General features: G+C 36.8%; 2 protein-coding genes across 2 annotated transcripts in view; both read right to left on the bottom strand.

Annotated features, from left to right (window-relative positions):
- Nucleotides 1–6,776, bottom strand: part of LOC135587545 (protein CHAPERONE-LIKE PROTEIN OF POR1, chloroplastic-like) — a 32,023-nt gene extending 25,247 nt beyond the window's left edge. The window contains exons 1-2 of the mRNA XM_065079088.1: nt 6,404–6,776; nt 4,316–4,676 (exon numbers count right to left, since the gene is read on the bottom strand). Coding sequence (XP_064935160.1) covers nt 4,316–4,676; nt 6,404–6,739 — 697 coding nt within the window. The 5' untranslated portion in view covers nt 6,740–6,776. The remainder of the gene's footprint in view (nt 1–4,315; nt 4,677–6,403) is intronic.
- Nucleotides 6,777–10,058: 3,282 nt separating this feature from the next.
- Nucleotides 10,059–13,195, bottom strand: LOC135587546 (uncharacterized). The gene is made up of 5 exons (XM_065079089.1): nt 13,029–13,195; nt 12,805–12,927; nt 12,056–12,316; nt 11,789–11,953; nt 10,059–10,670 (listed from the first exon to the last, which is right to left on the bottom strand). The coding sequence occupies exons 1-5, from the start codon at nt 13,155–13,157 to the stop codon at nt 10,356–10,358; spliced, it is 993 nt and encodes a 330-aa protein (XP_064935161.1). The 5' UTR covers nt 13,158–13,195; the 3' UTR covers nt 10,059–10,355.
- Between the last annotated feature and the right edge of the window lie 573 nt (nt 13,196–13,768).

Raw genomic sequence — 13,768 nt, forward strand, 5'->3', positions numbered from 1 at the left:
GCACTGGAAAACAGTAAAGTGTATCCTTAAGTACTTGAGAATGACTAAGGATCTTTTACTGGTATATGGAGGAAGTAGTCTTAGGGCTAAGGGCTACACAGACTCGAGCTTCCAGTCCGATGTCGATGATAGCAAGTTTAATTCAAGGTATGTGTTCACCTTGAATGGAGTAGTGTGCTGGAAGAGTTCCAAGCAAGATACTACTGCTGACTCGACCATATAGGCGGAGTACATTGCTATGGTAGAGGCAGCAAAGAAGGGAGTCTGGATGAAGAAGTTCATCACAGATTTGGGAGTCGTGTCGGGCAACGAGTCAATTCCCTTATATTACGACAACAAAGAGGCGATTGCTCGAATGAGAGAACCCGGGTCTCATCAGAAACGTTCTGAGGAGGTTCCACCTGATTAGAGAGATTGTTGCCTAAAGAGATGTAGCAGTAGAAAGAGTTTCATCTAAAGATAACATCGCAGATCCACTAACAAAGTCGTTGTCTAAGATTATCTTTGAGCGTCACAGAGGTCTGATGGGGATCAGACATATAGGTGATTGGCTTTAGTTCAAGTGGGAGATTGCTAGTCATAGGTGCCCTGCAAGCCAATCACGTGAGTGATGACACGTGTGATATGACACACACTCTTTTTGTTTATTATATTATTATGACATTCTCTCACTTTATATTGCTTATTGCATATATATATTGTGATATCTATGGATCTGTGCATTGAGAATTGGATCGTGATGAGATCACGATAATGAGATCGATTCACCTATAAACACAGACCCTAAATAATCCTGGTCATAGGATACTCGAGAGGGACATCGAGATAACCGGACAGACTGGTGTATTGTATACCCATCCATATGATGGAGGCAGCTGGTCTCATAGCTGCTTGTGTGGGGGACACTAAGGATATAGTGCAGGTGCTCATTGGAGAAGAGTTTATTGATTGATTCGCTCACGGAATACTAGATGGTTAATGATGCCTTATTGTCAGACAGCGATTCCGTAGTCCCAATAGTGTATCTGATCCTTAGACTTGAAACACCAAGGATGTCCTGTATGAGTACTTCATTCTTTGACACCAGACTTATAGGTTTGGAAGTTTCAAATCTAGTACATCCAATTATTGGGAGTGGCAACCAACCTTACGATGGTTATTGAGTGTCGATAGAGGATTATCCGCTCTCGGTATCATGAGACGAATATCTTATGTGTTCTTGCTCAAACAAATCCTTGGCCAAAGTCATTCGGATTGAGAGAGAAAGAGTTCTCCAGGAGAATCCGATTAGAGCGAGACTTTAGGAGAAACCATATGGGTTTGACAGCACCATACCCGGTATATGGTCTCTAGGATATTAAATGAATGAGGGATTATAGGTACACGGTAACTTATGACATATAGGTCCAAAAGATTGGATTCTCCTGTATCGTCTAGGGACTGTGGCGTAGTGGCTTAGTATGTCCGTAGTCGATGAGTCGAGTGAATTATTATTGAGATAATAATTCACTGAGTCAGAAGGAGTTATAACAGGTATGACTCACGGCCAGCTCGATATTGAGCCTAGAGGGTCATACATATATGGTAGGTGTTGCGACGAGTAGAGATTCGGATATAAGATATTCGCTGGAGCCCCTATCTTATTGGATATCTAATAAGCCCCTAAATTATTGAATCACATGGATGAGATCCAATAAGAGCTAATAAGAGATTATTGGGTAGAAACCCACTAATCTAAGAAGCTTGGGTAATTGGATGGAGATCCAATACCCAATAGAGCATGATCCATTAGGGGTAACTAGGAGCCTCTATAAATAGGAGGGAATTAAAGGCCCATAGGTTGGAGCTTTTGAGTTGCCACCTCCTATTCTCCTCTCCCCTTCTCCTCCTCAGAGAGCAGGCGTGAAGATTTGAGGAGCGTCGTCGTAGCCCTGTTGTGTGGATCAGCGCTAGAGAGGAGGACATTTGACCTCATTTATTCTTTGCAATAGATCTATAGGGACTCAGGGATATACGATCTCCCTAGGTAACACAATTTTCTGACATGCGATTTTGCAGATTTCGCGCACCAATCTTCGCACGACGACAAACACATATTGGAAAATTTGGGGTTTTATTTTTTTTATTCTTCCGCTACGCATGTGATGTCGCCCCTAGATTTCCCTATAGCTCTCCTCTTATTTTCCTTCCTTCTAATTTCTTTTCTTATCCATTTCTCATTCTTTCACTCTATCATGCCTCATCCGAAAAAAAAAAACAAAAAAAAAAAAGAGCAAAGCTCTAGAAATAAGCCTGGTTTCATATCTCTAAAGCATGGGCACAGATTTTTCGAACAAATGTGTGCATATTTTATATTCATTTAAAAACTTTTTATATTATGTAATTTAGACCAAGGATTACAATTTCGAATAATACCGCCCGTACTAGGCGATATGTACCGGTCCATCAGTTGACCGGTATATAAACCGCTCATTACCGGATGGAATATATATATATATATATATATATATATATATAAAGCGATGTCACCCCGCGTGGGAGAAGGAAAAGGCGACGCAACGTCACCTTTTATAAAAATATTTATATATAAATATATATTTATTAATATATATATATATATATATAAACGAGGCGACGTCGTCCGCTTGGGAGAAGAGAGAGGCAACGTCGCCGAATTATATATATATATATATATATATATATATATATATATATATATATATATATATATATATATATATATATATCATCCATGGTATACCGCTCGGTATACAATATCGTATCGTACCGAGCGAATGTCGAAACTCCAATACAATACGATATTTCAATCTTTGATTTAGACAATCTATTATTATCAAAAATACAATTTTATAAGATGCATAACAAACAAACCTTTAGTATAAATTGCAAAATATTCACAAAAATACTTCAAATGCACCTTGAGTATTTAGAGATGTTAAAGGTAAATCTGTGTAACTCAAAAGCCTGCATACTTATTGTCAATATTCAGCATGTTTTGAAGCCTAACGAAGTATCCTATATATGCACCACGTGAATAACGTTAATAAGCATAGACCAAAATAGTTTGAATATCTAACATGTTGGGAAGTATCAGACAAGTGATTATATGCAACATGGATATGAAATGTATAAACAAGTATTTTGAAGAATTCTTGCTTATCAAACCATGAACGAAATATCCAGTCTGAATATGAGAACCGAAAACATGTTCAAAAATTTGTCTTTTGGTTCCATTTTGATCTTTTTACAATTATCCCAATATGTGTGTAGCTATCAAGAATTTATATAAGCAGACCTGTTGCGAGTATTTTGAAAAACCTTTTTTTTTCATTGACTTCTGTAAATGTCACTGCAACTAATCCTGCACCCTCCCTAGATTAACCACCTTGCCTTTCAAAGGAAAATTCTGATTTTGAATGCATATAATATCATCTTCATTGCTGTTCCCAATGAGCTTTATTTCATGAGTTTAATCAATTACGTTCATTCCTACAAAACATCTATCACAAATTTCTCATTTCCATTATATACATTTTTTCATAGGCCCCTCTTCAGCATCCAACATTCTGAACAGTGTCGTCTATGGCTGTCATAATGTAACATTCAATTGCTAGGAGCACCACCAGTCAGTTATATATTAACATGACCATCTAACTCTGGTACTTTTATGTAATCTGTGAAGTTCTTCTCTCCAACATCTTGTATGACAGGCCCTACATAGATAAATAAAGTTCCTTGCATCTCCTGTTTATTTCATCTAAATTCCTCTTGTAACAGATGAAAACTTCATGTGCTCTTGTAAGGTTTTAAATATCAGTCTGATACTGGTTTTGGTAATACGGCCAGGTATATCAGACAGTACACCAACATGTATCTCCTGGTATCATTGAATTGAATAATAAAAAAAGATGAACTGTATATCTGCCAGTATCGATCAACATCAAGTACTCGGTCAGACTGGTACTTAACAGTCAATATATAAACCTCTCTCTCTGCCAGTATCGATCAACATCAAGTACTTGGTCAGACTGGTACTTAACAGTCAATATATAAACCTCTCTCTCTCTCTCTCTCTCTCTCTCTCTCTCTCTCAATATATATATACATATATCATCCTACTGACTTTTAGACACTTATACTTCAAGGCTTTACTTCAAAAATCCAACATTTAGTTGTATCTTATGTAATATATATTTCTTTATAAATATTAAGCAAGACACTGCAGATAGTTTCTTTGCATTAAACACGACTTTAACTAAAATGAATAGGATAATAAGAATCTACAGTTACTTACCTAGGCTCATTCTCTTCTTTGACAAAAAGTACAAGGAAGCTCCAAAACTTGTAGCTAATAGTAGCCCAGAAACATCAGCTCCAATGTATTGACCTGCAGAAGTTGGGGAAGCGCCACTAACAAATGTAGAAACCATCAAGGCTCCATAAACACCTGCCTGTATGCCCAAATTGTTGGCAGATGGAGATTCAACAGAAACAGGAATGTTCTTGACCATCTTCTGCAGCCACTCTGGCATTGCACCTGTTGCTGTACTTCTTATAGGTTTAACATCGGCATATCTAATACTACTGTTTGCAACTTTGCCAGCTCTCCGTTGTGACAACCTCTGCATGAGCAACATGTCATATGCAGCCTCCACCTAAAACATAGCAACTAGCATGGCTTTAGGAGAAAACTATTAACACAATGAAGAAAGAGCAACATCATTTTTAGAGTGCTTTACCTAAGAAATAATAGCAACTAAGTCTAAGCAACATATGTTCAGTTCTATAGACCAGGGTAGATATAATCAGAAACTAGCTTGTATCATACTATCAGCTTGTTACCATCTGAACCAGCTCATGCTAGTAAGAATGGGAATGCCAGAAGTTTGCTATGAAACATTAGAGTGCTTTACAATTGTTCCAGGATTCAACTTTAAAGAAAAATACTCTAAGGCACTCTGTGGTATTGGTAAACGTACAGACGAAGGGGGAAAGAGAGAGAGAGAGAGAGAGAGCAGTGTACAATAGCAAAGCTTGGGGTTTCCTGCACTATGGCAGTAATTTCAATAAAAGAAAAAAATTTCATTTAAATGTAACCTAACTCACTAAAGCTTATCAAAGAAAACCTTCCTTTTTGTTGACTACAATTATGCAGGAAACTGGCCTTGAGAAATTTCAACAAGTTTAGCTGTGCATGGATCGTTTGCCTTTGCATAATTCTTGCATTTCCTTGTGTTAAGATCATAATCCTTATAGTCACCATAAACAGACACAGGATACGAAAACAACATGATCCAAACTCATGGTATGTCAATGTAAACAAGTGAAAACTAAAGATACACTACGATAGGTATATGATAACAGAAAATTATTACATATATATGACATAGATGATGCTTCTTATCTATAAACATGTCTATGTCACTTGAATTTATCTAACAAAATTGACTTGACAACAAAAGCATTGGTAAGCTTTATTCCTTCCCTTCCTACAAGCATCCCAAAAACATCCACTGGACCAACGAACAAAATGAAAGATAACTCAGTTTCATCTCCAATGGAAGCCTCTTTTTTAAAACCTAGAAGGCATCATCTGGAGATACCAACTCACAAGATTAACATTGGGCCACATATTTCATCACTCAAATGACTGATATCAGCACTATCATATCAGCAAATCAAGGGAAAGTTTCTATCATTTGCAAATGATAAGAGGAAAATAGAACATTTTCATTGTGTCATACCTGAGATACCCCTTTTAAACTCTACAAACCACAAAGAACTCATAAATGGCAAATTAGATCAAACCCTGAGGCAATAAGAAAACTAGAATTGCAGAGGATTACCTAAACTACATGTATCATCATTTGAGTTATGCATTTTGACCATTACTTAAACTATATCTTTTACAGGTTTCACTCTATATAACATACCAATTATCAGCTAATTGAAGTTACTTGTTTTTCCCAACTGATAGATAAAGATCGAATATTTCCATTGACCATTACCTAAATTATGCAATTAAAACCCTACAAAGAACCCACACATGGCGAAATAGATCGTACCCACGTTCCAATAGATACCCTAGAAGCTAATAGGCAAGCTAGAAATGTAGGCAATTATCCAAAATTGCCACTTACTACCGATCAGGAAACCAACGTAAACGATTTATGGAACCCAAAATTATACTTAATGAAAGCAAACTGCTTTAATATTACCCTCTTTCTTGAACAATAACCCTTTCTCATCGCGTTATGCTCTGCATTCGCCGGGATCACTTTCATTCGATGGCCAGCAATCACAACAAAATCCCACCAGTGAGGCACTAAAATACGACCCATGCTAAAAGATATCAAAGATTCCGAAGGAAAGAGGAAGGAACCTGGGCAGCGGATTCCACGTCGTCCTTGCAAGAGGCGAGGACAGCGTTCTTGGCCCCAAGGATGTCGTCAAAGGAGGCGCTTTCCGACACGCCGAGGAGCTTGAGAGCGCTCTCCACCGTCATCTCGTACGGGGCCGAGGAGTCGTCGGCCCTCGACCCCGCCGCTGGCGGCCGGCCAGCCGGGCCGATCCGGCGGTGGAAGATCCCCGGTCCCCACCACCGTCTTCGCCGCCACTGCTGCGCGACGCCGCGGGCGGCAACGGGGAAGGTCGCGGCCGTCTTCGGCAATGGGTGGACGCAGAGCACCGGACCCGAGAGAGAGAGAGGGGCCGCCATTCTTTTTTGTCTTCTCGCTCTCGCTTCTCATGGTCCTACTTTTTATTATTCTTTATGGAGCGATATACAGTTTTTGTTGTTTGTTTATTGGAGAGCGACATATAATTACGTTCGGTACCATCGTGTTTTTAATTTTTCCTGCTTTTAGAAAAAGAAAACACTTTATAGAACGATTTACAATTAACGTCAGGTAGATTTGTTTTTGTTTTTTGTTTTTTACAGAGCGATATGTAATCACGTTTGGCACCATCATGTTTTTATTTTTCTTGCTTTTAGAAATAGAAAAACACGACTAATGTTTCCATTTTGTTTGTTTTCCTCTCCACTTGGTTTTGATGATCCATGAGTTTGAAGCATGGGTTGCTACAGAATTCAAAATTTCTATGTAAATAAAAAAAATTAGAATGTCCATTGTAATCAAATCTCCAATTTAAGCATAATTTTTTTAATAATTTTTAAAAATAATTATTTAATATCTCGAGTAGGGATATTATTTTTATCAGTAAATTAAATGAAAATAAAAATTAAATAAATATACAAATGAAAAATCCTACTCTCACCTTCATAATTCTCCTTTTCCAAGTCTAGTAGTGAGATGAGTGAATAAGGAGAGGTAGGTTCTTTGTCCTTCTCGAAATTTTTTTTTTTATTTTTTGATGTATTTCAAATTTTGTTTTTAGATTAAAAATATTATGATTATTCGTATTATATGTCATTTCTAAAATTTTCTTCTATTCCTTTATATATCTAAATTTTTATTTTTATATTAAAAACATGTTTTAATTATTGATGTTATACGAAGTTTCTAAATTTTCTTTTATCTTTTTAAAGATTTAAAATTTTATTTTAGGATTAAAATATATTATAATTATTCATGTCAATTGTAGTTTCTAAAATTTTTATCTTAGATGCATAATAGTTGATTAAAAATATTATTCTCTCTCTTATGTAATTTTTTTAATCGATTACTATTTATTATTTTTTAGTGACTCAGAATAAATATTTTGATTATAATTTCATAATATTCATATTTTAAAATTTAAGAATTTAATTAGAATTTGGATTGAAATCAACTAGCCCAACCAATACATAAGTTGACCCAATCTAGTTTAGCTCATTGTCATTTTTTGTTTGATTTAGGCTAAAATGTTAATTGAATTAAATCAGATTTAAATCAACTCAGAATGCTTCCGAATACTTATTATAAATCTATCTAACCTAAATTAAATTTAAATCAACTCTCCTAAATTTAAAAACTGGATGAGATATGTTATATATCTGACACAATTTAGATATTATAGTTTTTCTCCTTGCATATTGATAACTGTTTTAGATCTAAAGACAATATCTGTGTAGATCATACATAAATCATTTTTAGATAGTATCAAAAGGTACACATCGTAAAATCAGATCTAATGTTATTTGATTTCAATCATAACATAAAAGATTATTTCTGCATTATATATAGTATATAATAGTTTTATGCTTATAAAAAAAAAAAACCTTCATACAATTTGATGAATTGTGTAAGGAGTGTTTTTTTTTTTTGTCCAATTGAACTTTTTCAGCATGGTAAATTTTATCTGTTTTGTTTTTTTTTTGGGAAGGGAACATGCTAACTAGTTGGCATATTTTAATCGAACCTCCAAGTCCTCTTATATTTGGAGTTCTTGAAGAGTGAAGCTTGATCCATTTTTGTGACACGAGAGTAGGACTTAGCTTGTCTTAGATTTCTTCAGTAATATTTTATATTTTTTTAAGAAATATAATATTTTCTTAAAACCCGTGTGATCGGAATTTTAATGTTGTGTCATAAAAAAAAAGAGATATATATGTCTACTAATTTTGTCAATAGGACAACTCTATTTTTTTTTTGAGTTTATGGTTGACTTTGCTATCATTTATTTGCAAAGGACATCCATTTTTATTTGAACACAATAGTTTTATGTGTATAAAATGACTAGCAAACATAGAGCATTTGTCACAATAACTTTTGTAATTCCAGGATTCCTTTCTACTACATAAGCTGCAGCTGCCTGTAACAAATACAATCATCTCCAAAACATGCAACTGGATTCTGGAATCATCAAACTTTGCTTTATTCCCACCCTTGCCTAAAAGAAACCTCATTCTTTGGTCTACAGTCTATAATGCTTCTGCTTTGGATATTGCAGTTATACAGCAATACTTTGTTCAAGTTTCAAGTAAACCTTGCTACATCTTCAATATAAACATGCTTCAATTAGTGAATGTAAAACATTTCAATCAGACTGGCATTTTTGCTACTCCACATATTAATCTCTTATGTCAATCATGGACATCAAACTTTGTTCTATAATGCTACATGCCTAAAAGAAGCCTTATTCTTTGGTCTACAGTCTATAATGCTTCTGCTTTGGATATTGCAGTTATACAGCAATACTTTGTTCAAGTTTCAAGTAAACCTTGCTACATCTTCAATATAAACATGCTCCAATTAGTGAATGTATAACATTTCAATCAGACTGGCATTTTTGCTACTCCACATATTAATGTCTTATGTCAATCATGGACATCAAACTTTGTCCTATAATGCTACATGCCTAAAAGAAGCCTTATTCTCTGGTCTACAGTCTATAATGCTTTTGCTTTGGATATTGCAGTTACACAGCAATACTTTGTTCAAGTTTCAAGTAAACCTTGCTACATCTTCAATATAAACAAGCTTCAATTAGTGAATGTAAAACATTTCAATCAGACTGGCATTTTTGCTACTCCACATATTAATGTCTTATGTCAATCATGGACATCAAACTTTGTCCTATAATGCTACATGCCTAAAAGAAGCCTTATTCTCTGGTCTACAGTCTATAATGCTTTTGCTTTGGATATTGCAGTTACACAGCAATACTTTGTTCAAGTTTCAAGTAAACCTTGCTACATCTTCAATATAAACAAGCTTCAATTAGTGAATGTAAAACATTTCAATCAGACTGGCATTTTTGCTACTCCACGTATTAATCTCTTATGTCAGTCATGGACATCCATAGCTGGTGACATGGGCTAGGCTGGCTGTGTGGTGGTGGTGGTGGTGTTATGATTCTAACAATGACAAGCATCAGATCTAAAGATTCAAGAATCAGTTTTAGAAATCTAAAATGTCAAGATTACGATAGTCATTAATGATTAGCAATCTGAGAAATAATCTATCAAGCTCTCCAGGAGTTAAAAAAGTTAAATTGCAGAATCTCACAAGCATCAATGCCATCCAATGGAACAATACGACAGCTTTCAAAACAAAGTTCATGGTATCTGTAAAAGAAAATATTATCGCTATTCACAATGTTGACGATCCTGATAATTTGATTTATGCAGTTCTGAGTTAAAAGCAATAGTTGCGAACACAGGTCCCATAGATGCATTCTATCTCAATACTACTCAAGTTTATGCAATACATATTTCAACACAGTGTTGGTCACATATCTGCTGATTTCTGAATAAGCAAACAATTATCCTCTTTTTAGGACAGTAAATACGTTTTTAAACAAGAGTGGGTGGAAATGAAAAAACAAGTCCGTGGCACAAATAATAAACAATCATCACAATTTTCATGGAAAGCCCACTTTCTGCACGTCATTTACGTATCGTGATGGATTTCCAAGTGCTCATCAAGAGATGAGAATAGTCCTAACTTACCTGTTGATGGAGTAAAGGGAACTTCACAATCACTATGGCCATTCTCGTCATCTATGTCTGATTTTGGCATAGGAGAAGAAAAATCTAGGCACATCCCATGTAAAGCAGCTTGCTCATATGATGCTGATAGATCCTGAGATGTTAGGTGATGATACTCTACAAGCTGGTGAAGGCATTGATTCTCTCTCATTAGATTAGCATTCTCATTTGCCAATCTGGACTTTTCGGCCAACAGAACCTCCAGTTGAAGTCTCACCTACAAGATAATGAATATATTACACAATGAACCAAACTAATAACAAACCAGTCAGCTCTAAAACTTACTAAAGACACAGAAAATAGAGAGATATTCCACAAGGAGACCAAGAATGTAAATCCACCAACAACAGTTTGTGACAAATGTTAGGAATAGTTTGTCTGAGTACAGAAGCCATTAAAAAGCATGCTTGCTTTGAGCTAATACGGGTGCAGAAATGGAAATCTGAACATCAGCGGAGGACAATTGGTGCCCTTTACCTCCTGGGAACTCAAAAGTTTGCAACTTGGGAACTACAGTTCCAAAAAACAGAGACGATATTAAGTTGGTCCATATGAGTTGGGAACTACAGTTCCAAAAGCAGATAAAGCAATTGTTAAACGAAAACAAGATGACTTAAGTTGGTCCATCAATATTTAAGCCAATTAGATATTAACTCATATGATGCATACTATGCCATTGTCTGGATCCATTCGGACGTAAAACAGAGACGACTAAATTAATCAACAACGAAACTCGAGCCACCTGAATCAACCTATGTTTGCTTCATTATCTTACTCACATCATAGCTGTCAGTGAAATTCCTAATAACTGTCAAAATTTGAACCTTAAATACTCGAATACATTGAAACCGTAACTGGGAGCGGACATTATCAAAATAAGTATGTCCACTTAAGTAATAGGATCTAGAGACACATGCTAAGATTTGATGTAACAAAAGAAATATAAGATTAGCAAATATTGGTGTTTTAAACAATGCTCATGTATATATTCTTCATCCTACAATTCAGATCTTATATTGTACATATCATTTTCTTCATTAGCAAATCAAGCTCACACTTAAAAAGGGATGGTCAACATTAATACAACCGACATAATCTATTTTAGAACTAGCAACTTATGGTATCCATCAGCCAGAATGTATTTTCTTCATAAACCAGTAATAAAGAAAAATGTGTCATGGACTACTGGGAAGAATGATTTAAAGTTAACCATTGCCGGTCTTTGTCAGCAGCAGAAGTAAAATTAGACTATGTGCATTAGATATAGGAGTCATTCCATGAAAAACATTATTTATTCAGAACTGATGTATGAGCAAGAGAAGAAAAGTGGAGTACCAGGTCATCTTCCTCTGGTCTTACACCTTTGTCAAAATCTTCTTGAAACCTCCTATTCTCCTCCTCAAGCAGGTTACATCTCTCCTGCATGAAAGATAACTCCGACTTTATGGTTTTAAGTTCTCTTGAGAGGTATGATGCCTTAGTGGCCATCATAACTGCAAGCTGCAATTTGCAAATTTGAAAGCATATGAAGGTGAGAGAAATTAACAAAACATGCAACCTTTAAGACAAATTGGAGAAAGCATATATTATCTATCGACTGACAGTTTTGGCCTTCTTCATTGTTGCATTTTGCATTGGATATGATGCAATCTCATTATCTCCTTCATTAGAATTTGCCAACTTATTGTTGTCTGCAGAACTTTTGAGAGCAGCTGCCTCATGCTTATTAGAGGAATTAGCTTCGTACTTGGTCTGCTCAGTGGAATCACAATGTCTCTTGGCTTTTGGTTCTTCACTTTCTGTTTTTTGACGTTCTCTCGGTAGTTCTTCTGCTACCGAGGATTTGGTTAGATAAGTTACTCTCTGTCAGACAGAAATATGGGAGCACTCAGAAAAAAGGGACTGCACATTTGACTGTAAGGCTAAACGAGTTAACCGAGCCATAACAAAATATTCAATATCTACGGCTACAATGCTGATGATTTAAAGTAGAAGTGGGATGATTAATGCATCATTGTATCTACGCGACAGACGATAATGAGCAGCACGATACAACCTTGAAGGAATGAAGTCTAAAGCATGTTTATAGTGATAAATGGTGAGTCAAATTCAACCGAGTTGCCTTTCTGTCACGCGCATCGATCACTTGTATCGTGCTATTTCTCCTACAAAAATTCCCACTAACCAATATATGTTCACCTTCTTTTGTAAAGCGTAAACCAAACTCCCTCAATATAAGCAAGGTGTCGAATCACATAAATATCAGAACAAAGTTAATTGGAAATTTGACATCTACGTAATTCTTTGACCCATTCTAGGTAGAAACCCTCAATAAGTACTCAGCCTTGTACCTGCTGCGTGCTGCTTAGAGTGCTGGAAAGCTGGGACAAAGACGAAGAGACCGAATCGAATCCTTTTATCAGAAGCTCAGAGTCTTCCCTTAACCTCTTCCCACACTCCGATTCCATCCTACACTGAAAAGAATCTCATAAAAGATTATTTTTTCCTCTCTCTTAGCTCAAGAAAATGGATCAGGAGCAAAAGAACAGAGGATCGAAAAGGTCGAATTCCATACGGAAGAGGAAGGTGGGAGGTCGATCTTGGGCCCACAATTATCGAGAATGGAGTCGACGCGGTCGCGGAGTCTGCTCCAGAGCCGCTCGTCGGAGGAAGGGCTGATGGCAGGAGCCGCAGAAACCTCCATGGGTGCGAGGAAGAAGCGATGGAGATCGAGATCGAGGAGTCGCAACGGCTAGTAAGGATGGAGAGAGGAGAGCGAGGGATCTTAAATAGGGCTTGGAGTTGGACCGTTGGGGCCGGGAGCTGTTGCCTACAGTTTTCTTAACGTTGGGATCTTCTTCGAACTCGCTTCAAGATTCGCGTAACGATCTAACGGCAGCAGAGGTCGTTGGCGATAGCGACGACAAGCTTCGGAGGCCCCACTCTCTGGTCGGCTTATAGCAGACAGGAATTCAAAATTGGAAACAGGAAACACCGGAGAGAACGGAGTGGATTTTGCTTCAAGATTCGGGCCTTCATCAGCCCATTACCTGCCCTACTTGGTCGCCTTCAGCCCAGTGGCCAGATCAGATCGGAATCTCAACGACATCAAGATGCGCACCATATGCGTGATCGACTGGGCTCGGCTCTCTCCCTTCGATCATCTAAACGCAAGAAGAAAGAAATCCCTCTTGCGGTCAATACGGTCGAACGAACCAAAGTAGAGTCGGATGGTTCGGTTCTCTTGCTTTTGGCTCTAGTCAACTCAAGCCAAACCGAACCAAATCGGTTCGGTCGAACCTTTTTCGAGGTTCA

This window comes from Musa acuminata, chromosome BXJ1-8, assembly GCF_036884655.1.
Source record: "Musa acuminata AAA Group cultivar baxijiao chromosome BXJ1-8, Cavendish_Baxijiao_AAA, whole genome shotgun sequence".
In the NCBI taxonomy this organism is placed as follows: domain Eukaryota; kingdom Viridiplantae; phylum Streptophyta; class Magnoliopsida; order Zingiberales; family Musaceae; genus Musa; species Musa acuminata.

Bases quoted from the DNA above. Each gene is read 5' to 3' on its own strand.
- LOC135587546 (XM_065079089.1), bottom strand. From the start codon at position 13,157: ATGGAGGTTTCTGCGGCTCCTGCCATCAGCCCTTCCTCCGACGAGCGG. The intron at 12,928-13,028 runs GTATGGAATTCG...GATTCTTTTCAG, and splicing joins ACCTCCCACCTTCCTCTTCC to TGTAGGATGGAATCGGAGTG. The intron at 11,954-12,055 runs GTCAGTCGATAG...TGCAAATTGCAG, and splicing joins CAATGAAGAAGGCCAAAACT to CTTGCAGTTATGATGGCCAC.